General features: G+C 36.3%; 1 protein-coding gene across 5 annotated transcripts in view; it reads right to left on the bottom strand.

Moving 5' to 3' along the window:
* Positions 1-527: 527 nt before the first annotated feature.
* GRB14 (growth factor receptor bound protein 14) overlaps positions 528-25180 on the bottom strand; it is a 66687-nt gene continuing 42034 nt past the window's right edge. For 2 of the 5 annotated variants that reach the window (XM_063341995.1, XM_063341999.1), the window contains 11 exons: positions 22927-23048; positions 20932-21006; positions 13869-14006; positions 12692-12802; positions 12406-12501; positions 11749-11829; positions 9436-9552; positions 9277-9334; positions 9099-9186; positions 5235-5328; positions 528-1349 (listed from right to left, as the gene is read on the bottom strand). In XM_063341995.1, coding sequence (XP_063198065.1) covers positions 1203-1349; positions 5235-5328; positions 9099-9186; positions 9277-9334; positions 9436-9552; positions 11749-11829; positions 12406-12501; positions 12692-12802; positions 13869-14006; positions 20932-21006; positions 22927-23048 — 1127 coding nt within the window. In that variant the 3' untranslated portion in view covers positions 528-1202. The remainder of the gene's footprint in view (positions 1350-5234; positions 5329-9098; positions 9187-9276; positions 9335-9435; positions 9553-11748; positions 11830-12405; positions 12502-12691; positions 12803-13868; positions 14007-20931; positions 21007-22926; positions 23049-25180) is intronic. The other 3 variants (XM_063341996.1, XM_063341997.1, XM_063341998.1) reach the window with 3 other exon arrangements.

The following is a 25180-nucleotide window of genomic DNA, read 5'->3' on the forward strand; positions in this document are numbered from 1 at the left end:
GAGCAAAGATCCCCAGGGCCAGGTCCTGAACCCTCATAACAAGATCAAACCTATTGGACAGCTCTTTCAATCCAAGCCACATTCTCGAGTCTTCGTTCAAGGATGCAGCAGTGTCATCTCTCTTTCAAAACACAGATACTAAAAGGATTTCTAATGCTGTGGTCCAAAATTTGACTCTGTGTACTGTCATGCTTCTTTTTAGTTGGGATGTTAGGTGTTTGGCAATCTCTAAAGACTGGTAGCTATATTGAAAGTTTTATTCTGCGATAAATAATAAAATAAGCTAGGAACTGACTGCAAACACATTCTCATCAGGTTTTCAGCAAAGAGTAAAGCTCACTGGATTTACCTTTATTTGTAAATATTGTAAATATTTGTTAATATTGTAAATATTATAATGTTACCTTTATTTTTTGAGGGCAATTGAAGTTGATTGCCTCTCCCAACAATCCACAGTACTTAACAGCACTCTCATTCTCTCTCAGAGACTGTAGGTATACACTAAACCACCTTATGCACTACGTGATATTTTATGCATGTTTATACATATCACAGCCAAGTGACGCTCCAGCTTTGTAAAAAGATGTAGATCTAGTCATTAGAGAAAAAATCCATTAAAATATTACAACAGTAAGAGCAATGCAACTGATCAGTTGTAAGTAGTTTTAATGATTTTTTTTAACTTTTTGTATGATAATACTCAAAGTAGCATTCAAAAATATAGTGCAAAATATTTATTCATTTTATTTACAAATAAAATGTGCAGTTCAGCTTCTTATCCTCACCACAATAAATGTTATTCTTCTATGTGATGAATAGAAATTATGAGAAACATTTGAAGAGACAAAAAGTTAATTTTAAACCTAAGAACAAAGATCTTCCCTTCAGTTATACTGTTGTAGAAGTTACACAATATTACCTTTTTTAAAATTATTTTCAGCTGAAAAAAAAAACGCAAAGAAGTCCAAGAGAACACTAAAGAATTACATAGGAAAGAATGTTTTTTTAAAACCATAAAGTTAATTTTGCTGTGACAATCACAATGCAAAGTTCTTATCCATATAGAATATAAATTTTTTGCATCTAAAACATAGAATCTTTACAATGTAATGCTTTGTCCCTTCTTACTATACAAATTGCCTTTAGGGGAAAAAGTATTCCAGTATCTTCCTTTCCTTCTGATGAGACAACAGATGCTTTGGTTAAAGAGCAATTCGTGCGCAATAGTGTTTTAACTTGCAAGGCAGTACTCCTTTATTAAGTTGGTAGAATTCCACTAGCTGGATGAGATCAGTAAATCTTGTATGACCATCATCAAGGGTATAGAATAGCTTCCCATCATCTTCCAACTGTAAAAATTATAAAAATAAAGATAGAATAAAATCCTCTTTTGCGATGGTATTTCTTCCTGACTGAAATACTTGTTTGAGAATTCTTCTTGTAGACCAAGATATTCATAACCTTATGACTATTGAGAGAGGGAAAAATACAGCAAGATCAAAAATAAACAACAGAAAGATAATGCATTCTTTAACTTCTCTTTTAAGTTAGGTACATGCCTAAAAGAAAAGAACAAGTTAAATAAATACAGGAATATTATTTCTGCACTAATAGTACTACTTTGTGCCTTTGGCATGATAGCTGGTTAACATGAACACTTGAGTTTTTACAGATTGACAAGAAACAACCAAGTTTCAACTTACTGATGTTACTTACTCATGGATTTCGACCTTTGCTCCATTCATATGCTGTGTAACTGCTACATTTTATATCACTTATTTTGTAAGGTCCAATGCGGCTACACATTGTGCACGGGTGTACTGGATGCTACTTGCTATACCAAAAACTGCCCACCACAAAAGTAACATGCTTGGTATATTCTTTGTTGTAGGAGAAAGAACTGCTGCAGCTCCAAATGCATGTGTTAGCACAGGTACAAGAGAGAAAGAAGAAACTGCAAAACATACCTTGAAAGATTACTTTTGACTTTTAGATGCTTAAAAATTTACGAACATTTCCCTATGCTATTTAATGAACATTAGCTCTTGCACGATTTGTATTGCACTGCTGACAATATACTTTCTTGATTTATTTCTTCTACTGCTGACATGTCTAATATCAAGAAGCTTCAGTGCAATAGGAACTAGTCAGTATTAATGTAAATAGAAGATAAAAAAACACGTTTAAACTATTCTAAAAAAGGGAAAAAAAAGATACTTTACAAGATTGAGAGCATAGTGAACAGAAGATACTGAAGAAGGGCTAGCTAGTAACAGATGGTGTGCTAGGGAAAGATGCAACTATCCCTCTTGAGTACAGGGGAAGGGAGAACATATAATTAGCTCTCTTACCTGTAATTAAGGTTTCTCATCTGAAGCAGTTGTTGAACTGCTTATGACTCCTGGTTATTCTACCCCTTCCTACCATATCTGGAAGTAGTTTGTAATTTCTTTATTCTCAGACTTTGGTTAACCCAGGTCAAACACTGATAGTTGAGGAACAATCAATGTGTACATGTGTAAATTCCTGTGCTCCAGCCAAGAACCTGAAAATGGATTATCATCCATCGGACTTTCCTTATGCATGCAATTTTCCTGCCAACACACTGAAGACAAGGAAGAGCTGACAATTCAGATGTCTGTTGACCAAGATTTCATTTTTAGCTTATTTTTCTCCTTCCAAGTTAATCCCAAACCTCAAAGTGAATACTAGACAGATTGCTAATTCTAAAGCCATCAATATTTTGGAAAGTAAAAACTCATATCAAAGTTATGTTGCCCAGGAACCTAACATCTTCTGCAAGCTATCAAGGCCGTTATGAGAGAACATTTATTGGAAAAAGACAATCTCAGAAATGTATATCAATTCTTCTTCTTTTGCATGGACTACAGAACAGCTAATTTTGGGATAGATTACACAGAAGTTAATTTGTATCAACTCAGAGTAGTAAGGATGAAAAATACATTTAAGCTATCAAGTTCTCCAGTTTTCACAGTATGGGATCCCAAACGGATCCCAAAGCTAAGATGTAAGAGAAAAGTAATTACTTTAGAGACTGAATGATTTTTAACTTGTAAGAAGACTTTCTAAATGCTGTTAACTTATTTACATTTAGTAGGAAATTTATATTCTCTTAGCAGTAGCTGGAAAAGGGCAAGAGTTTGGAAGAACAGTAGAATGTGAAGTTCAAAAAGGTAGCCTTGGTCTCCAACTAATAAGCTAACAACTTACTGCAGTAACACAAAATGCCTTGTTTCTTAGAAAACTGTAACTTCATTTAGAAGATCAGCAGCAACTGGAAACAAAACTTTTCCCGCATTAAAAAGTAATTTTCTGAACTCCTTAAAGACTATTGTTCTAGCAAAAACAGAGCATGCGGTAAGTCAGGGTGTTGAGAATGCCATGAGGGGTACTGAATGCGACTGGAAAATAAATGACAGAAAGGAACTGAAATATACCTAAATTTGGGGAACTAACAGTTTCCATATTCACATTCTCTCTCTGGATTAGATTGTTCTCATCACAGATACCTTTTTTCCTGTAACTAAGGGTAAACTGCTTTACTGGTTTAGAGGTTTTGCAACTGAAGCAGTACAGGTCATCTAGACAATCAGCATGGAGAAACTGACCCAAGTCTGTAGACACTCTATATCAAAACAAAGATTCCCCATTCCTCCAAAGATCCTACAACAGGAGAGCAAGGGTTTGGAATGTGTGTATATGGTTAATTCCTCAACGCACTGCTTACATCTGCAGAAGAACATTAGAATTGACTGGATAAGTTTTTTGAAGGGAAGAGGAGAATCATCCAGCTCAGAGGAAATTGAAGATAATTGCAGCTTCCTGCTACATCTGCTCTTAGAGAAGAGAGGGTCTGTTTTCTAATAGGGCAAGAAAAAGTGGTCTCTCAAATTTGAGAGTTAAATTACATCCCAATGAAGCAGAATCATACAGTATTTGTACAGAGTTCAGAAGGCTTTCTAAACCACACAACAGTTATCCCAAAGTAAATACTAGAAGCAACCACAGTCAATAGACGCACAGAGATCTTACACCTGTGATTCTGATTACAGAGCATACGTTGATGCTCGCGTGGGATCCAGGGCACAGGTACCACTGTTGGATGAAGGACTCCTCCATTGTTTGTACCTAACACAATGAAAATCCTGGCCCATTCTTTTAAATAACATTGATTCACTCCTTTCCTCCTCCCAAATAACACTTCAGTTTTATTCTACAGGAACTTTTTTAGGGGAGGATATCAGCTACAAGCCCTAAGTAAGGCATACAGAAATTTGATGAACAATTACAGGGGATCACCAGATCAGAAATAAACAAAAAAAAATGCCACTACACTGATTTTTACTGAGAAACAGCAGAATCTCCTAGAAACTTCAGTAGGAAGAAATATGGAGGGTAGAGTACTATGTGGTCTGAAAGAAAGGTTCTTGTGAAGAGAGAAGAAAAAGCTATGTTTGCTCCATTATGTCAAGCATCTGTAGCTAAAACACATAATGCTGAAGTGTACCCCATCTCAACAGAAGTAGCCTGTAAAGAAAACAGTACGAACCATCTCTGGAGGGAGTGGAAGAGATGGGGAAAGCTGGCCACCCTGGCAAGAGAATTGGATGATATCTGCAATGAAAACTGATGGAAATATGATTTCAATTTAGGAAATCTCAGCTTACCTATAAGTAGCTGGACTAAATAAATGTATCAATTTTTTGCTAAAATTTTCCCCCTGAAGAAGACTTGGACATGAATATATCACAATAACATGAATCAAGAGGAAAGGTCAGCAAAAAATGTTTGACTCCAAATATTGAGAGAAACTATCCTGAACAGATGAGTCAGTGAGATATACACACACATCGTCCACAGTCCACCTAAACAGATGAGTAAAAAGAAATTGTGCACATATTGGAAAATGAAAAGGCAATATGACCTTTATTAATACATGACTTCCATGCCATCAGGATTGCTTCTATTCCAGTTCAAATAGATTTGCCTATTTTTTCAAGATACTTTTTAGGATTTCATAATACTAGTCAAGCTTTATAATAAATCAAACAGCAAAGTTAAAAAATGTTCAACTCAATTATTTTTAGTGATGCAGGTATTATGTTTACACCTTCCATATAACAGCAAAAGAAAAAAAATGCATCAATATTCTATCACAATTATTCAATTGTTCTGTTTTACGACTGTATGTATAAACTGAAAAATTTACTTACTGGTACAATTTGAAAATGCTTTATTTTTAATCCATGACTCAATGACAATACAAATGTTTTGGGGTTACTTTGGCTATCACGTACCAGGAATACCCTAAAAGAGATTGAAAATTTTCACAGTAAGATCACTCTGGAAAGCCTTTTGTAAACATCCAGTTAAAACTGTTGTAAATTCATTATAGTAAGTATTAGTGAAAAGGAAAAATAATATTAATTACATAAGTTACACTTTTAATCGGTATTTCTTTGCAAACGTGTCACTGGATATACTTTTTCTTAAATTCTTCTTCACTTTGTCTATTATATGAAAAATACGCATTCTCAGAATGACTGACACTGTAGGTGTTAGTTTTTACACTGCATAGAATTACAGTCTATCTCTTCAGACAGAAAAGCACCCTCAAAGTTTGTGCTTCGGACAAAACTTTTCATTGGACTCTGACAGTTACCAAAATCACAAGCATTACAGGGAAAATTCGAAAGGTAGTTCAACAGGAAGTTTACAGAAAAGGTAACGCAAGATATACCAGAATGATTTTCACATCTGGCCAATATTCATAAATGCACACTCACTTCTGCACATCAGCAAAATTCCCACTGAGACCGAGCTACACTCTGCTCACTATGGCATCGTTATTCAAACCGCAACGCTCTCAATGGCCAACAGTGTCACTGCAACTAGTTCACTGATAATTTATTGCAGCCAAATTATGGACAGACGTAATTTTGGCATAATCCTGGCAGGATAATCTGGTACAGGCAAAGGATGAATACCAGTAAGAGACAACTTTCATTGAATCACCGGGTTTGGAATATCAGCAGATAACAGTCTGGAGGACAGAGGGAAGTACCTGATGCACAGCTTTGTAGTGGACAGAGTCTGAACTGTTTGTACTGTGCAGGACTGAACAGATACAGCTAACCAATGTACCAAAGAAGGGAAATGGAGGGAAAGCTGTTGGCAAGCACGCTCCTCTTTGAGGACACCAAAGAAACGGGCAAGAACGACTTGCAGGTATCAACCAAGTGAGCACTAGTGGCCGCCTACTTTTGCCCAATCACATATCAGGAATGTGAACACAACTACATGAAAATAAAGGACTTCTGGAGAAGAAAGCAGACAGAGGCTTACAGTGGATTTTCACTGACTAACAGCATGGTTTCAAACTACTAATTTAATCCTCAAAGATTTTAGAGTTCTATATGTACAGAGTAAGAAAATACCTGGAATTAAGAAATTTGAAGTCCATAATCATTAACATTTCGACCAAAATCCCCATCCAGTCTAATTCAGAGCCCTGAGAGACTAATTCAGCTATTAAAGAGGGATAAATGCCAACTCAGCATATGGCTTGTAAGAGCACACAGAAAGTATAAGGACAAGTAAAACTTCTCAATAGACTTGGGCTCTCCTAACAAGCTCTCTCTCACCACCTAGTGGCCTTTCACCCTCTCCAGGACATGAATGAAAATTTTCAGAGCACAGTTAGATATATCCTTTGCATAAACTGAAATCTCTTGTACGTTTGTTATTAAGGACTGGCATTTTATTTTATTCAAGAAAAAGACACTATAAGAATGTGCCACTTTGCAGATATTGAAAACGGGGTCTCTACACCCAAATACTGAGATGTACATTAAACAATACACAAAGTAATCACATGGGGTAGGAAACAAAATAAAGGTTGATTAGGATTTATGTTGCCATTCATCAATTCCTTTAAAGTCCATTTTCTTACTTTTTTCCTTGTTTTAACAGCAAAGATAAGCAACATTTGTCCTCCTTCACATAAAAAGATCTTTACTCTTTTGCAACCTTATCACAACAGACCTACTTCAGTTGTCAAAGAACTTTTAAAAAGATCACTTCATTATGAAGAAAAGGTTGTAGTTCACAGAATCTTAGAAATGCTGGTTGTAAGGGAGCATTTTAGACATGCTGGATTACTCCAAACTGCTCTTTCATAAACTTATAAGGAATTTGCTGAATGACCAGTTGCATTTTGTCATGGGCCTTTTGGTAATGCTATTACCCCATTCATCAATCAAATGCCAATCAGTTCGCAATCCTGTCAACCATTTATCACTGAAAAGTCTTCAAATGTCCTTTAGGGAGTAAAGTATGAAATCTACAATATTGTTACATAAACTTCTTTAAGAAAGTTGGTTTTAACACCAGAACAATAGGTCTAAAGAATTTATTTATTCATAGCACACCTTAAGATTGTTGCTGTACCTAATTCTGTTACTGGGTTACTCAAATACTGAGACTACTGTAGATCCTTTATATAACAGTCTCTTTTTCTTCTATAAGCATATTTGTTGGTACATGCAGTATTACGGAGGTCTTACCACCTCTGTCATATATGCAGGAGATCTCCCTGCTTGGGATCACCTTAAAAGGTGATCTGGATCATGGATTATTTTCTCTGCCTAGCCCCCTGTCCCCAGAAGCTAAAAACCTTACTATTCCCATTAAAAACTTCCATATTTCTGGTGACAATTCATTCTTTCAGCCCATCAAAAAGCACAGCATTTGTCACATGCTGTAACGTATTCATGACTTCATTGTAACTCCTGAGTGTGTACCCAACAGCTCATACTACCATGTTCTAATCAATTCTAGACAGTCTACACAAGAGCATCATCCTCACCAAAAACCCAATGCGTATCTATGAATAGATCCAAGAATATAACATAAACAACACTACTAAACTAACATTAGCAAGGTATTCACTTCCTCATCTCAAACACCATTGCTCTTTACTTGTCAAATCTACCGGTTTTCATTTAACAGTATGTATGTGTACCCCCTGAAAGACACTGGGAGATTCGTCATCCCTAGAATGACATACTGCTCAGAAATACATATTGGATTCTTCCCCATGTCCCATCCCTCTCATGTAACAAATGCAAAAATGAATGCAGAGTACAGAAGCAGTTTCAGGATGAATAGACAGGTTTAAAAACAGGGGCCTGAAATTAAAAAAAGAAGTAAAAATACAAAAGGAGAAGTCCAATTAGCCATTCTTGCTGATTATGACTATTTTTGTCTCCCTTTCCTTCCCATCTCTTTTTTTTCCTAGAGCCCTTTCTGTAGATGTAGAAAACAGTATTACAACATACTTAATCTAAAACTGAAGGAATTAAATGAGTAATCTGATGTTACAGGTACCTAACTAGAAACAGACTCAGAAAAACTTAGAGTTTTATGGAATTACTTATTGAATAAAGGAGGCTCAAGTTTCCATTTCATACGGGAGTAAGGATAAAAATACAGAAATGAAAACCAGGAGGATTTCAACATAAAATACCTACTTGCTGTGTCATTTTTTTAAATTAATATTTAAATGAGACAAAAATAAAAGTGAATAGTCTTATCCTAATGTTTATTGTTTACCATTAAGGGATAACATAATTTTTAGTCATTTCATGAGGAAAAGCATACTTTTTTTTTTCCAACGGCCGTCCCTGCATAGTTCATCTTATAATAAGGTTAGTCAATGTTTTCAGGCTTGCTTTCATTCTTTCATCACTAATAAGAGATACAAAAGACACTGGTGCCAAAGTTGACAGTTCCCAGAGAATATTGTGCAAATACAGCGCTCAAGTGCCTGGCTCTGAGCAGACATAAGTAATCTGTCAGTGACAGAATCGAAGTGTTAGATCACCACTTTATTGCTTCCAAAAGATATAAAATAGAAACCAACTGATCCCCAGATAGCCCTATATAAAAGAATTTTTATTTCTATTAGGTAAGTGCAAAATCTTCCTTCCTCCATCACCCCCCCAGTAAGAAGTACGTGAAAATAGCAGTTGTTGACTAGAAATGTCTCAGAAGAGTTATGTAAAGAATTAACTCACCCATCTACAAGTCCATGCTGCAAAATAAGTCTCTGAGCCTCTTCTCTAGAGATTTTATGATGGAACCATGACTGAGATCTGTGTATAGCTGTAGAAATAACGATTTTAAAAAACATTTTGCCTTTATTGAAAGAACCAGCTATTGCATTTCTCTGGCAATGAATTAACTCACACGTACCCATGTTAGACATGGCAATAGGACTACCATGTGAGTTGAGTCGTAGACACCCTCTCCTCTGTATGAGAGAGAAGTAAAAACGTGATTTCAAAGCTTTTTTGATAAAAAAATAAAACAAAACAAAACAAAACTATTCTGATAAAGCAAAGGTGTTTATACCCGCCATGCTAATCCTTCTTCAACTGCAACTGAAAGGGCTTCCGTTGGATTTTCTATAATTCTGCTTCTGTGTCCTGAGAAATCCATTGCTACTAAAGAATTTTCTGAAATGCTTCTCTGCAACAAAGAAAAATAATTTAGTTAATTTTTTAAAAGATCCATCATTTAAAAGACAGCTTCTGAGAAAACATTATGGTTTGTAAGTGGTGTTTCAAGTATCTGCAGCGTTTCCCATCAGAGCCAAACTCATTTTACCCTAGGGAGCATTTGTAATTCCAGTACGCTGCTGCAAAGCTTAATTTTACAGTCTGGCAGGACAGATCATCTTTTTGCATCACTTTACCATAAACTCTATTTATATTTTTAACTATACCTAGCCCTTTGCATGTCAAAAACAAGCTAGAAAACTGTTATTAAGTTGGCCAAGAAACAGAAAAAAGATAAAATACAAAAGTCTTATACATAACCATCAAATGAACAAGGATTTGAAATATTTTGCTATAAATAGGTCACAAATTTATGTATTTTCTATATAAACTTTCACTCAAAGTTTACCAGATTTAAGCATCGAAACCAGCTAGTTCTATGGAGTTTAACTTCTATTTTAATACAGCCTTTCTAACTCTTGTCACAGACTCAACAAACTGCTTGGTTTTTTTCTCTCAGTGAAGATCAAGTTTGTTACAATAGAATAAAAAGCATTGAAGTTTGACAAAACAGTCTTAAAACTCACCAAGATACTTCTCAGAAACCAAGGTTTACAAAATCGAGTTTAATATGGATTGTAATGGCTCAAATGCTGGCAGGCACTGGAATATCAAATAATTCAAAGAACATTCTAGCATTCTATAAGTTAAAGTAACATCTGGAACACAGGAGGCCCAGATTTCTGTACAGTTAGCAAAGCTTCCCAGTCCAAAACCAAAGCAGCTCTGTTTTGTTCCTGTTTGGTTACAAGCATGAATATAACCAGAAATGGAAGACAGCAGTTCTGCAGTTCACTGTTAATTCTTGACACTGTAGTCTAACGTCTGCCTGAGTAACTGTAACTTGTAAACAACTTTGCAAAAGTAAAAAAACAGGTTAAACAAGAGAAAATGTTTGCCTCTAGGAGAGTGGAGGGAACTCCTTGTAGCTGACATGGTTGTGAATTATTGAGAACATGAAACGTGGAGGTGGTTCCCCTATGAAGTACGTTCATTAGCTTGTGCACTTAATTCCCAAGTTTATCCAATTTGCTGTTTAATTAATGAATTATACGCAAGTAGAAAAACACTGCCATGCTTAATACTGGTTACAGATTCTGCCTGTGTTAGAAGCTACATGAGCCAAAATGCACGCAACAGTGCAAGAGGAGAGAGAATCAGCAATGGCTTCCAGATCCGTTACAAAAGCAGCAGCTGGCTACTGTAACAGCTTCACATAACAGAAAGTAAAGACACGGTCAGCGTATTAAGAACAATTTCCAAGCCATGCTTATTAGCAATATCACTGAAAACTATTTTTGTGAATACCTATGATAGCAAATGCATATTTTTAGGCATTTTAACAGCAAGAATTGTAGTAAAAGCTCAAAAAATCCACCATAAAATCACTGTCACAAGTCCCGGCAACAAGTAATTTTTACCCAATTTAGCCAACAAAAACCACAAAAGTGATATAAATCATCCATGAAAAAGTCTGAAATCAAATGACTCATAAAGAATTGGGATAACGTAAGATGTTAAAGGACAAATGGATCCAATCCCAACTATCTGATTGAGGACATGGACACAGCAACGCTTGTTCCTCCAAAACCCGGTTCTGGCAAATTATGGTGTTCCTCTGAAGTCCAGTCAGTATTACACCAGCTGAAATTCATCTTAAGTACTTAATATTTTATATTTTTAAAAAAATAAAATGGAAGTATTACTGTATACCAAAAAGGACTTGTTATAGCTTTCTTATTTGTCATTTACAGCATGTGTAACCTTGACTACCTTAAACACTTTGCTTCTTTTTTAATGCATTTATAGTTCTGCTGCTCTGTTTTCAAAATCCTCTTTCCATTATTTTTCACAGTGATAATAAGCTGAACTCCCAAAATACTGGGAAAAAGCCTGTTAACTCGTCTGAACTACCCAATTTGTATTAAGTAAGTAAATTAATAAATTAGCTCTCTAGCCAAGCCTGTCAGCCCTAAAGATTTCGGCAAGCATTTGCACATGCAAAGATCTGCAGGATCAGGTCAGTAGTATAACTGACACAACTTACTTAAAAATAGCATAATGGCAGAAACAAGGTATTTATTCATGGAGCTACTGTGGGACATACCATAGGTGTTACATTCAAAGGGCTGCAGCCACTTCTACCTTGATATGGTTGCATGTAATTCTGATACAGCTGCATCCCATACTAAAACCAGAAAATAACATGGTTAGCATTTTAAAAACCTAAGCCAAGTAAATTTTTTCCAGATGTAAAAGATAACGCATGCTTTTCTTTACCATTAAAAACCAGGGACAAATGGTGTTTGGATAAGGAAATGCACAGCATTGTCGTTGCTGCTGCCTTTATAAATGTACACTCTGCATTAAATACTACCCATTTAATACACCAACTGACCTATTCCTATTTTGACACAAACAGACACATTTTAAAAACTTATTAAAGTTCCCTTCTTGTGTATTCCTGTAGCTTTGTTCAACGTTACTGAACAATCTCACTGAATTCAACATGGTTACATATAAGCATATGTTTAATGCTGAGTATTTGCAGGACTAAGGCTTCAAAATAATCCCATCCCCTACAATGATTCCAGTAATATGGTCTCTCTCTGTTTGTTGGGATGAAGAAAAACAAGCTTTCACAGTACAAAATTGATACTGCTATTGCATGTGAATCTAGAATTGGGTTACTTCTCTACCGCACAGTATCAAATATTCACATAGTAAATTTCAGCAAAAAGTTAACTCCACACTGAAAAATTACCTTAAGCAACCTAATTGCTGTCATCCAACAGGTCCTACTTTGTTCATCATCTGCACAGAGCAGTTTCAGGTCTCTGGTTCCTCCTGATTTGTTAGGCTAGAAGGCCACAGCACATTTTTTTAGCATTAATGCATATCTTGAAGATAATACCTGTTGAAATAAAAGCCACTAATTCTCCTATTTTATAACAGACAGCTGAATATTGTTTTCAAAAACCTTAAAGAAACTTAAGCTTACCTAAAAACTGTGGCTTGCTTTAATATGTATCAGAATAATAAGCTTGTACCTTAAAGCAGAATCCATAGTTAGTTGGTGCTCCAAAAATCTTTTTGCCTGTCAAAGACATGTACATATCACTATTGCTGAATTCACAGAAAAACTGCAGATGTCTTGGCTCCTAAAAAGAAAAGCAATGTAATACAGTTAGATTATTTTTAGCCAGCCTCTCCAGATAAGAAACTCAAGAAGAGTATAGAAGTTAATCTTGTTCCAAAATACAGTCTTACATACTGCAGTTTTAACTGTGATATCATGAAATCTAGAAAGAGACAACTCAACGTTAATTTTATAATGCCGAGTAAAAACCCCTCTAGTCAAAGAGTTCGTTCTTCCAGAGAGGGAGAAAAACCAAAGTACAAGTGATATTGTTTCTGGGAAAACATCCACTAACTTCAAGCCACAATAATATTACAGTAGGAGTCAAGTTTTGAGAGCAGTATGCATTTCAAACATCAAAATAAAATATACTCTCATAATCTGAAAACCAACATACTGTCCAGTCCTAGTTCTAACCATTATCTCCATCCTCTAAGGTTAATTAAGTCAAGGAAGCAAATAAAAGAAATTTGCTGAAGGATATAAAAACATTTCAGTGAATACTCTGGCAGTAACACAGAAAATTCAGAATAACAAAAAACATTGTTTTAAGTGGATTGTGCAAAGGGTATCTCAACTCCATTATATCCTGTTTCATATAATCAGATTTAAAGTACTGCCATCAAACGTTGAACTAGTAAAATGAAATGTACCCCGTGACAAAATTTGAGAACTCTCAAAATCTTCCTGTAAAATCCTTTTATACATAGGTTTTTGTTTATTTTAGACAATGAAGTATTATGTCCACCTTTCAGCGCATCTACTTATACTTCAGGATTTTAACTATTATTTGAAAAATCATTTTAAAAGGGCACTCTGTTAACTGATTGAAGAATATTAACCAGAATGAAGCAAACTTAGGCAAAAAGAAACCACTGTTTCTAAGACAATACTTTCCGAGTTTTATACCTCAATATCTCTCTAGATTTTATCTTCAATAAATAGATTATTTTTATTCCTTTTTATCACAGAAAGTTGATATTCAAATTTTCATTACAATTACAACAAACGATAAATACATACACATTTGCTCTAACTTCATAACTTCATAGTTCTCTCTCTCTCTTTTTTTTTTTTTCTTCCCTTACCTTAGAAGTACCTTTAGTGGAAAAATACAGGCCAGATCGTCTCAAGAGAAAGTACAATTTTTTCCATGATTTTTTCCCCTGCTCCTTTGCATGCAAATAACCATGAATCTCAGGATATGTGCTGGAGCTTAGGAACATCTGAAAGAAAATATCAAACGTGCATTTTTCTTTTCACCTGAAACGAGCTTTCTTCTTCATTAACATACTTAGACAAGACTAAGGGGAATAAACCCCTAAATCCACTATCACACCACAGTAATTCAGTTATGATTGCATCTAATCCCATTAAGAGTGCCTCTGATTTAAGGCATGTAGAATGTTACACAACTCCAAGGTATGATAAGCAAGTTACATATTTATATGGAACATATGGTTTGAAATGAGAACGTTAGTTATGCAATATGTTGACTTCAGCAACAAAACCAGTGTAAGAAGTTCTGATCCCATGCCTCAGACCCTATTTATATAAAACTGCAAATCAGTGCTTCCAAAAGAAGAAAAAAAAAAAAATGCCATCCCTCCCCCTGCCATGTTACAAACTAGATAAGGGAACTGATCTGAGTTAAAACTAATTCAGCGAACAAACCAGAAAACATGAATCACAAAACCACGCAGGTCAGGCAGATTTTACCATTTTCAAAAGGAGGGAACAAAGGTCTCGGGACCTGAAGTGATGCTTAAGTGATGCTTTAATAGAACCAAAAAGAGGAGGCTGGGCCAGCCACCAAGACAGCTCCTGTCTGTGCCCAAGTTCATGTGGCAGAGTATTGAAAAAAGCTGCATCAGGAGGAAGGAAAGAGGATTTAAAAGTCTGAGAGATCAGCCATTTTGCCTCCAGAACTGCAAGAAAAATGTGCGTACCCTCACAAGCCATAGAAAGGCATAACGAGATGCATAGACAGAGAAGTTAACTAATGCACTGAGAGAAGCTAACTGATGCACTGCCTCTACTCGGGGTATTCAATGGCTTCTCTTTCGCCATTTCAAACAGACACCGTCAGGGCACAACCCAGCTGTTACCTTGCTAAGGCCAAGTACACAGTGCTACTCAGGCTGCAGAAGTACCCACTAAAAGCTGGCAACCATGTTAACTTTATTCTAATTCCATGTAATGCATTCATTTTTATTATTCTTCTTCCAATAAAAATACTCAGACCTATGACTCACATGTAAATAGACTAACCTAGAATTCTTCAGTTTCCAGACATGCAAAGTAATCTGTGTTACCAGAAGCTCTTCGAGGAACCTTGCCCCAGACCGGCCTGCAGCATCATAAATACTATCTAGGCTTATACAGAAGTAGGGAACAAGGCATTTTTTGGTTGATATCTGCAGCTTTCATTGACACGTTTTCCTCCTGTGCACTGGCACTTCCAGAAAATTTGATTTGAGTACAAGAAGCACCAGATTCCCAGGCAAGAGACAGACTGGCCAGTACCAGACTGCATCAAAATGATGACGTGAACATGATTTTGAAAGTACACCAAGTTCCTCGGCCACTAAATAATGCAGTCCAACCAAGACACACAAGGTTGCCTTCACTTTTATTGTTGTCCTACCTTGCAGTCAGGTGCATGACTCTACCACCTGTAGACCATCCTGAGCTAATTAAATTCAGCTGCTGTGAATGCAATAATATGGGCAGGCTTCATTTGACAGGGGAGTGCCCTAGCCCACAACTAGGAATGCATTATCAATAGCTTCACGGCTATTCACCTGAATAGTTAAATTACAATAAGACTAGGTGTATCTATCTACATGTACTGCTGGCACACAGCTGCGTGCCAATGCAGTTCAAGCTATTTCAGCCAGACTGAAGCAGATGAGTAGGTCCTGGTAGGTGTTCCAGCCTGTTAATCTTCCCATTTGCCACGTATTAGCAGGTTCACTGATGGTGAATATAAAGGCTGCATTGAAAAAGTATTTTAACTCCATAAACAAGTCAAATGGAAGCTTTAGGATAATCTAAAAAAGTGAATGTATGTAAAGCCAAAAGAGCATCTTTGCAGGCTTTAGTATCGCTGCTAAAGATGAAAGGAGTGGCTGGCTCCCAGCCTGCACAAGGATCTTCCCTAGGATTTCTGCCATAAGAGCTTCAAACCAGAAGCGCTGTCATGAAAAACGCTTTTCTTACTCAGCAGACCAAAGTGGAGGAGCAATACAAAGCTCAGCTTTGACAGTTGTACTCATGCCTGTTGTACTCATGCTATCAATTAAAATAAAGTAGCAATAACGTTAGGAAAAAGGCAATCCTAGATCCATCTTTCTCTTTCTAAGACAGCTGAGGACTGCGTGAGAAAATATAACATGAACAAGCTGTAGTCAAAACCATTAACTGTCACCAGGAATGAGCATTAAAAATATCTGAGTGAGAACTGAACGTCTGTAATAAATACCTAGAACTAAAGATAGTAAAAAAGATAACTTCTTTTTCTTGTGGGTTGGTTTGTTTGGGTTTTTTTGTTGTTGGGTTGGTTCGTTGTTTTTTTAATGGAAGTACATGCAAGTTTATTATAGGATGGAATGGATGCCTGCATTGTGCAGATAAGAGGTAATCAAAATAAGACAAATCAAGAAAAATAAAAAAGTCTTTAATATAGGAAGAAATGGGGAGAGTTACATGATGGTATGCTGCAGACAGGGATATTGGTCACACAATACGCAGAAATAATCTTCTACCCTCTCCCCCGTGCAGTGAAATGTATAACATGATACATAGGGTTGTGTCAAATGTTACTATGTCTTCAGATACTTATATATGACAGCACCAAGGACTCAATTATGATTTGATTAGATGTAAAACCAACCAATTTAAAACCAACCTGAACAAAATCCAAAGCAAATAAATGTCTTGGGGGGAGGGGGAGAGGTGGGGGGTGAGGGTGTGTCAAATCAATAAACAAGTGAAAAAACAATGGAAAGGAAAAAACACCCCACTGTCTCAGATGAATATAACAGTAAAAAATGCAGAAATACTAGATGTCACCGAAAGCAATAAAGATTGACAGGTGCATTCCTAACTATACAAGTTATTCGTCTGCACCTTCAACATATTAAATGAAAGAATGGCTGCAGTAGCAAAGACAACAACATTTGCTAAGGTGGGTGCTTCTTGAGCACTTACTTACACACTATTTTAGAGAGTTAAAGAAGCCATCGTGTCCCCAAGACTCTGTGAATTACATTTCAATTTGATGACTGATTTCTTCAAAAATGTGATGACAGCCGGCCACCATCCAGCCCAATGCTACTGGGAATGAGCAGGATTTTCCCCTGAACCAGCTCATAAATTTTGGGGGCATCAAGTAATTCCAGCGAAGAACTGATACCGATTCTCAGTATTGTTTCCTATAGACTTCTGTCAATATCTGAGGGGATTAGACTGGGAGAAAGGCCAGCAAAACCTAGAGTGGAAGATGGGGAAAGGCAGCAGGCAGACTAGAACACATCTAGGAGATTGACAAGAGACTAAAATTCAGTGCATGGCTATTTCAGCCTGAAGACTGGAACAGAGCCAGATGAGAAACTGGCCGTGGAAAGATGGACTTGATCTGGCAGAGAGCTTAAAGAAATGAAGCTTGAATCTTAAATCTGTGAAGGCAGAGAATGGGAACAACTAAGAACATGGGGCAAGAGATGGCAATGGGGAAAGGGCAATAATTCTACCTCTTACAAAATTATGAGTGTTTGTCTTGGAAATCCTGTTCTGTCTTTAACTTAATTTTTGCATATATAGCATTTATTTTTTTACCTTTATTTAGGAAAGACATATGCTCCATTGTTTAATATATTCTACATCAGGTGCAAGGTTTTTTTCATTGCTCTGGAAGATGGCTTGGACAGTACCTGAAGGGGTCCTATAAGAAAGCTGTGGAGGGGCTGTTTGCAAGGGCATGTAGCGATAGGACGAGGGGCAATGGTTTTAAACTAGAGCAGGGTAGGTTTAGATTAGACATTAGGAAGAAGTTCTTTACGATGAAGGTGGTGAGACACTGGAACAGGTTGCCCAGAGAGGTGGTGGAGACCCCATCCCTGGAGACATTCAAGGCCAGGCTGGATGAGGCTCTGAGCAACCTGATCTAGTTGAAGATGTCCCTACTTACTGCAGGGGCGTTGGACTAGATGGCCTTTGAAGGTCCCTTCCAACCCAACACATTCTATGATTCTGTGTGCTATCTACATTAGCTTTTTTTAATGTATTCACATCATACATAAAAAGCTATTAGAAAGAAGCAGCCAAATTGGTGAATACAAGGCTCAAACTCTGAACTTCAAGTCTACTTACCCAACCTGAATATCAACTGCATCTATTAAACAATAAGGAAGAGGGGGGGATATGTCTTTTCTTAAAGCAAAACCAGAAAAAACTGTAATTACCCAAGTAATTTCAAAATTTTTTGAAGATGCAACTGTTAAATTTGAAACACTGACTGACATACTGCATAGTGAAAAAAATTTGACTACAAATACAGTTAAAGATTTAAAAAACAGAATTAGAAAATTGGAGAAATGTTGTTCACAGACCAAAAGAACATGAAAGAAACCTAGGATAAAATTATGACCCTCCAAAGGAATTTTAAAAAAATATTTATTGACTTCAGTGAGCGTAGGATTTCACCTACTAACTCAGAAGGACTCAATTCTGTCAATACCATATATGCTGTGCAGTCTATTCATTGGAAATGCTGTCATGAATAAAAATATGAAAGGATCTAGTACATACACGAATTCATCTAAACTAAGAGTTGTTCTAATAAGCAGACAATGTTTTAAACAAGTCATAAGCCCCATTTAAAATTACATTCAACGACAGTTTTATATCTTATTAGATCAAGCGAATTGATTTCTTGCCCAACCATGAAAGTCGTTCATTCTCAAAAAATAACCAACGGACCCACCCCAAAATCTGAAAATAATAGAATATTTCATTACTATGGGGAGAGGCCTTAGACTATGTTAATTTTTGACATGTTTTAAAGCATCCAATTTGCAAAAATAACCTAAAGTAAATTCCAAATGATCCATACTGCCTACCACTTGACAGGTACATACAGTGTTGTGTCTCAGAGCAGCCATACTCTAATCAATACTGTAACACACTTCTTTTCTTTTTTTAGGCTAAAGATCTTCATGGCAGAGATTAAACCTTTCTCTTTGGTATACATACCCATTCAATATATGTCAGACCTAGTAATTTTACTTAGCACGTGCTAAATGGATAGGAGACAGGTAAACTTTTTTTTTTTTGCTTTTGAGGCTATTTAGATGCTTTAAAGTCATCAGCCAAAATACTCACTCTTTCACTTTCAATGAAAGTCAAGAAAAACATACTTGAAAAACATTTTACTTGCTTACAGCTCAAACCACAAAAAGCTCTAAAAGTATCAGAAGTGATTTTTTTAATCACTCGTAAGCATTGAGTTGTTAAAACTAATGTCTCTCTTGATACTTGACCAAGCACATCACAAATAATAATGCAAGGCCATTAACTTGTCTTAATGAAAGTTTCCAAGGAAATAGCGACACACTGTAAACAATTTACCCAACAGTTTCTGCTGAAACATGCATAACGGCTGCACAATCCACAAATGTGTTCTCTACTTTGTGCCTAGGAAGTTTTATTGGATGAAATACAATTAAACAGACAACACAACATAAAATGGCAACAGAGGAGAGTTTGTAACAAATTTTTTAAGCTATCAAACTGGGATGTAACTATTTATATTTAGATTGACTCCTAATCTCAACCACAAGCTCTGCACATGTTCAACAAATCACAATGTGGGCTTAAGGAAGTTCTGTGCAACAGTATACGGCAAAGAGTTCCATTATAAAAGTCTTCATGATTTATTTTTTTAACTACCAAATTACATTTGCGAGCAAGAAATACTAAGTTCTATTAACACAGGAGACAAGATTTTCTAAATTAAATGTTAACGTTAGACTGCAAAACCTATTTGCTATTTAGGTAGCAAAAGTGAACCAATTTTCAGTAGATATGTAGCATCATTTGAAATTACAAGGTTTTTATCTAGGTTTGTAAAAATTATTTACGGAATCTAGCAGGTGTCAATTAAATTTAATTTGAAACATTTTTTACTATATTTGGGATAATCTTAACCTCCTGACTTACATTAGCTTCTATAAGGATTTAACTATTTAATACAGAAGAATGTTTTGAGAATTAGTTCTTAAATGTTTTTCATTCACTGGTGGACACTAAGGTAAAATTTATTATATAGATGCAAAAAAAATTTAGTATTTTTCTATATTTATTTTAGTTCTACCTTAAATATCTCGTGTTACTATGTTGCCTTTCCAATCATTCTTTATCCTCAAAACCCACACATAGGGTTGTTGTCTTAAGGCCAGTGAAAGTTCTTCTATTAATTAATTTTTCTAGTGACAAGCAAACAAGAGTGATGTGTATGTTTCCACCTTTATTACTCATTTTTCCCCTCTTTGAGAAGTAAGACGATGATCCCTGATATGGTCATTCTGTGAAATTATTCCCACTGTAAATTAAAATCTTGTGTCCGCTTAAAAGATGACTAACACTGAGTGACCTACCATATTTTTTTTTCGAAGGCTACAGTAGCCTTCAAGCTAACAAATCACACTAGTCAGTCTAAATTTTCTACTCATTAAGTTTAACCATTTTAACTCTTTTCTTATATCCATTTGTGTTACATTACCAGTTCCTCAGTATTCTACCAAGCCCTGCTGTTAAGGCGGAGTACTACAGCAATCCACCTTTTTAAGGAAACGGGGTCTTTCATCTAAAATACCCAACAAAGGTATGAACCATTTTTACTGCATTTTGTCTGTTTCGGCACTCCTTGATTCTGAAAGAATGGGCAAGTTTCCAAGTGTGGTCATATAACAACTGTTCAGAAGGGACACATCGCTTCGTATGTCATAAGGAAAAAAAGTAATTAACCATGTTTTGCGTTATTCAAAACCTAGCAAGAGATCCAACAGTGACAAAGAGCGACGCTCACACAACACAGACAATGGGAAATTCTGAGCTATGCTGGCTCGTCTTCATTCAAAGATTACATACCTGCAATACCCCAGAGTGGCTTACAGCTGCATTGGTCTCATTTGGAAAAGATATCATATGATCTGGAAAAAAGCTCTGTAACAAGAACAATTTGTATCAAATTTCTGTAAAAAAAAAAATTAAACTTCCTATCTCTTTTGGACATAAAATTAAAGTTCTCAATGCAGTGCAAGACACTGCAGATTTTCTGACCGAATAATTTAAGCTTACCTTAATATCATTTCTAAATTTGTGACATCTTATATATTATTTGCTGAAAAACTTAGAATTTTGAGAAAAAAAATCAACAAACTCTGGAAGCAAGAGGGTTTCATAAACCAGTGCAAATCATATTGCAGTACTTGGCCCTTAGTGTTGTTTTTCTAGCAGTAATTTATGTTGCTGTTGACATATAAGACTTGCCTGGGGCTTCAATATGCTACAAAGTAGGGAGGATATACACCAGCATGCTGAAAAATACATTGTTTTCTATTGTTTTCACTACACTAGAACACCAGTAAAATATTTTGGAGTAACTTCCACTAATAAAGAACAAGCCATCTCAGGTTTTTTTAATTGTCCTTTCTGTATGATATGAATTAACATCAAAATCTGACAACACCAATACGGTGTAGTTAAAAAGTCCACATTTAAAGTGCCAATTTCATTACCAAGGGGTAATTCATGGGACAGACCTGCGGCTGGAGAGTTCAATATAGTCATGCAGATATGAACCAGCGAGAGTTTGACCATTACTAATAAAGTTTCCTCAAGACTTGGACAAGTTTGCAGTTAATATTCCCTTGATCATCTAATGTCCACTGACTCATTTTTGATAATGGTAGGGTTAATTCATATCAACTCATTTCTCATTAAGTATTCTCACTACACTACACCTGGGACCACAGTACCCAGAAGAGTGACTCAACAGCAACAGTAAGGACTCTGATTAGCCACAGCCGCTGATACCAGTCGTAGTTGCATGTCTGTCACACTCCACAGCTGGTTCAACTCACTGGTTAACCAATACACAAACATACTTATTCTTCAAAAGCGTCTGTTCTGTACTAACTGGAGACCATCTCAAGCTTAGAATTTTTTGCTAGTGCAATGATATCTCCACGTCAGGGGAGTACATGATTTGCCCAGATAAACACACATGGAGCAAGAAAAAAACTCTCAGATCTCTTCTATCTTTTGGTATCTTAATATTTACCTTTCCATCCTGTTCACAGGTAGACAATTCGAGTTCCCTTCCACTTTTCACCTTTCAAGTCCTCATACATTTCTGCTATTTCTCCCTTTGACATCTGAAACAAGCTGGCTTTATCAGAGACAGCATTAGGAGTGATCCAGATGGTGAGTTTCTCCTGCTCAGCCAGGACTGCTTCCATGGCCTTTGCCATCAGCCAAGGTCTGAATCAGCAGCATTAACCTTTGGCAACATCCTTGTGTTACGAGTTGTCTCTGCTCTCTTTCCATACCTTACATACACTAACTTTAGCTTCACTTTCTCTTTCTCCTAATAGGTTATGGCTGCTCATGGCCTTTTGTGTCAGTTGTCATTTAGCTGCAGCTGTGAGAAGCTGCCATTGGGCAGTGCCGGGCCATAACATTCGATTTCACGGTAAAATCATCTTTGCTACAGATGCCCCCTCCTCACACTGCTTTACTTTATATTTTGTTGTCACTTGATGGAAACTTCACTCAATTTCAAAAATTTTATTTTGTTGCAGGTCCGTGCGGAAACTTCAATAAAGTTAAACCCATGTCTGCCCCCCTCACCGAAAAAACCCAAAGTACGAACATGGATGTTTTACAATTGCAACAAAGGGACTGGCCAACAGTTACACGCACTAGAAAACATTCCTATATCCCATATATTCCCTCCCAGTTATTCCTTTTGACTCACGTTATGTGAACAGCATTACACTCTGCCCATCTGTGTGTAACAGAAAAGACTATTTTGCAGCAACAGCAATTGCACCACTTCACAGATACAACATTAGGACTTACCAGTGGATTTTTAAAAAACTCATACTTGGCATAATTTTTTCTAAAATACAGTTTGTTTTCCTCCTCCATTGCCCAATTTGACTGGACTTCCATCACTAATTCATGGTCCTCTATAGCTCTTCCTGTAAAAAAAACAACAAATTTTAAAAAAAAACAACACATAACCTGCACCTAAGGGCAGAACGTGAAAACACAAAGGTTAGATAATAAAAATTTTATTAAATTAAATTATTTTCAATGAATACAAAACATGAAACAAGCAATCTGAACACAGTCCATTAATCAAGTCCATGTTACACCAAATTTCTGCTCCACCTCAGTAGGGCCCAACTTCTGAGGTAGGTCACACGTGGGTTTTTTGTTTGTGTTTTGTTGTTGTTTTCTCTTAGAGGGGCAGATGAGGGCTTTATTCTACACCGTGGACAAATCCACGTTCTCCCTGCAGAAGCCAGGCGGTTCCTGCTGTGTGACGCATGGGGCACCACGTCAGCCATTCACTCACCCTGTCTGGGGTGTCAGGAATGTCTTTCTAACACTCCTTTCTCTAACGCATCATTCGTAAAGTGAAAGTTATCTGCAATATAGAAAAGCATTAATTTGTCGTCTTCTCCCCAGGTCCCTACTGTGTCCTCAAGCATTTCTAAAACTACAAACGAACTTAGGGCATTTCAGTGTTTTAATGATTTTGCACAAACTAGAGATTACTAAGAATTTTATCAGCCATAGAACTAGCATATGCAAAAGGAATGGTAAAAGTAAGCCAGGAAAAAAACTAAAAAAGAAAATAAAACAAAAAAATAACCCACAAAGTGAATCCTAATGTGTAGTTTGGCTTTGCAGTGGGGCAAGGGGAAGAAAAGGCAAAGAATTCATTTATTTGTACCACAGCACTGGCATTCAGAATCGGTATTCTCACTGCTTGAGACTGCTTCTGCCGCACAGATTCTGGAGGGAATTTTTCCATTTTACTGCAATATGAAATGCACTTAAAGGAAAGAACTGTCCTGTAGATGTGTTGTGCATGTTTACGTGTTTCACACTCTGAGTAATGCAATGGGACTACTCATAGCGCAGGGAGTTAAGCATAAACCCTGAAAGACTATGGATAATTTCTGTACAATACTATCTATACTGCCTTCTTTCTTTTTTTTCTTTTTAAATAAATTACAGCAGCTTACGAAATCATGTTAGAAAAAAAAGGATGAATGTGCTTCCAAATGAGTATAGAGTTTTTGTGGCCAATTGTACTTTGTTGCGGACTCAAAACTAATGAGAAGATGATGAACGAAGTTGTAGATTTTATTTAAATGATCACTGACACCTCCAAATTTAAATTACACCCCAACAATGAGTTACAGGTTAAGAAGAGGTTTGAGATCTAAACTTATGCCTCCCTGCCACTTACAGGGTTTTAACATCCAATTCTGATCATGGTTCCAAAGGGAAAAGGCAACTAAAAATGTATTATAATGTTATAAAACCCATGTAACTCACAGTTTTCTGATCACTTTTTCCACACTTCATTGCATATCATAAGGGATCTTATGATATACTTTAAATGAATGTTGATGCTCTCATGTAACTGCCTGTTGATAGAAACTTTTTTAAAAATCATAACAGATAAAAGAATAGTATAGATTTTTTTTAAAACTTAATTATGCATAACATTAAATTAATAGAAATGGTAAATTTTTACAAGTGGTCCTGGCTAAACCAAGGCTAACTTTCATAAGGTGTAGCATGCACCACCGTCTAAGAGATAAAAATCAAACCTCAAATTTGCAATCATTAAAGCCTCTTTAGAACTACAGCATCTTTTTATTTATCTTCTCTTGCCACCTCTTTTGCCCGTCACTGCTTCATGCTTCCACACTGTCCAATCTGGTGGGTAACAGCCTGATTGTAGCCGGGAAATCTATAAGCTTCTTCAGGAATGTTTCAGCTAGCAAATTCAGAGACAATAGACTCATACAGCTCAATTTCACCTTAGCAGGAAAACATCAAGTTTAAGACTAGCAGAAGACAAAGCGCTCTCGTGACCTACTGATCTGATCATGTAGGGAAAAGTTAAACTTTTGAGTTAACTCATTCTTCATTGAATTTCACTCATTCTTGAGCCCATAAAGACAGGGGTTAAGGATCCTATGTGAAACTCACATTTTATAACCACATCAAATGCAGCAAATAAAAACAGGAAGCAATTCAGAAAACAAAAAATACCCCAAAAATACTGAAAGAAAACCGAGCATTTTAA

This window comes from Chroicocephalus ridibundus, chromosome 7, assembly GCF_963924245.1.
Source record: "Chroicocephalus ridibundus chromosome 7, bChrRid1.1, whole genome shotgun sequence".
Taxonomy (NCBI): domain Eukaryota; kingdom Metazoa; phylum Chordata; class Aves; order Charadriiformes; family Laridae; genus Chroicocephalus; species Chroicocephalus ridibundus.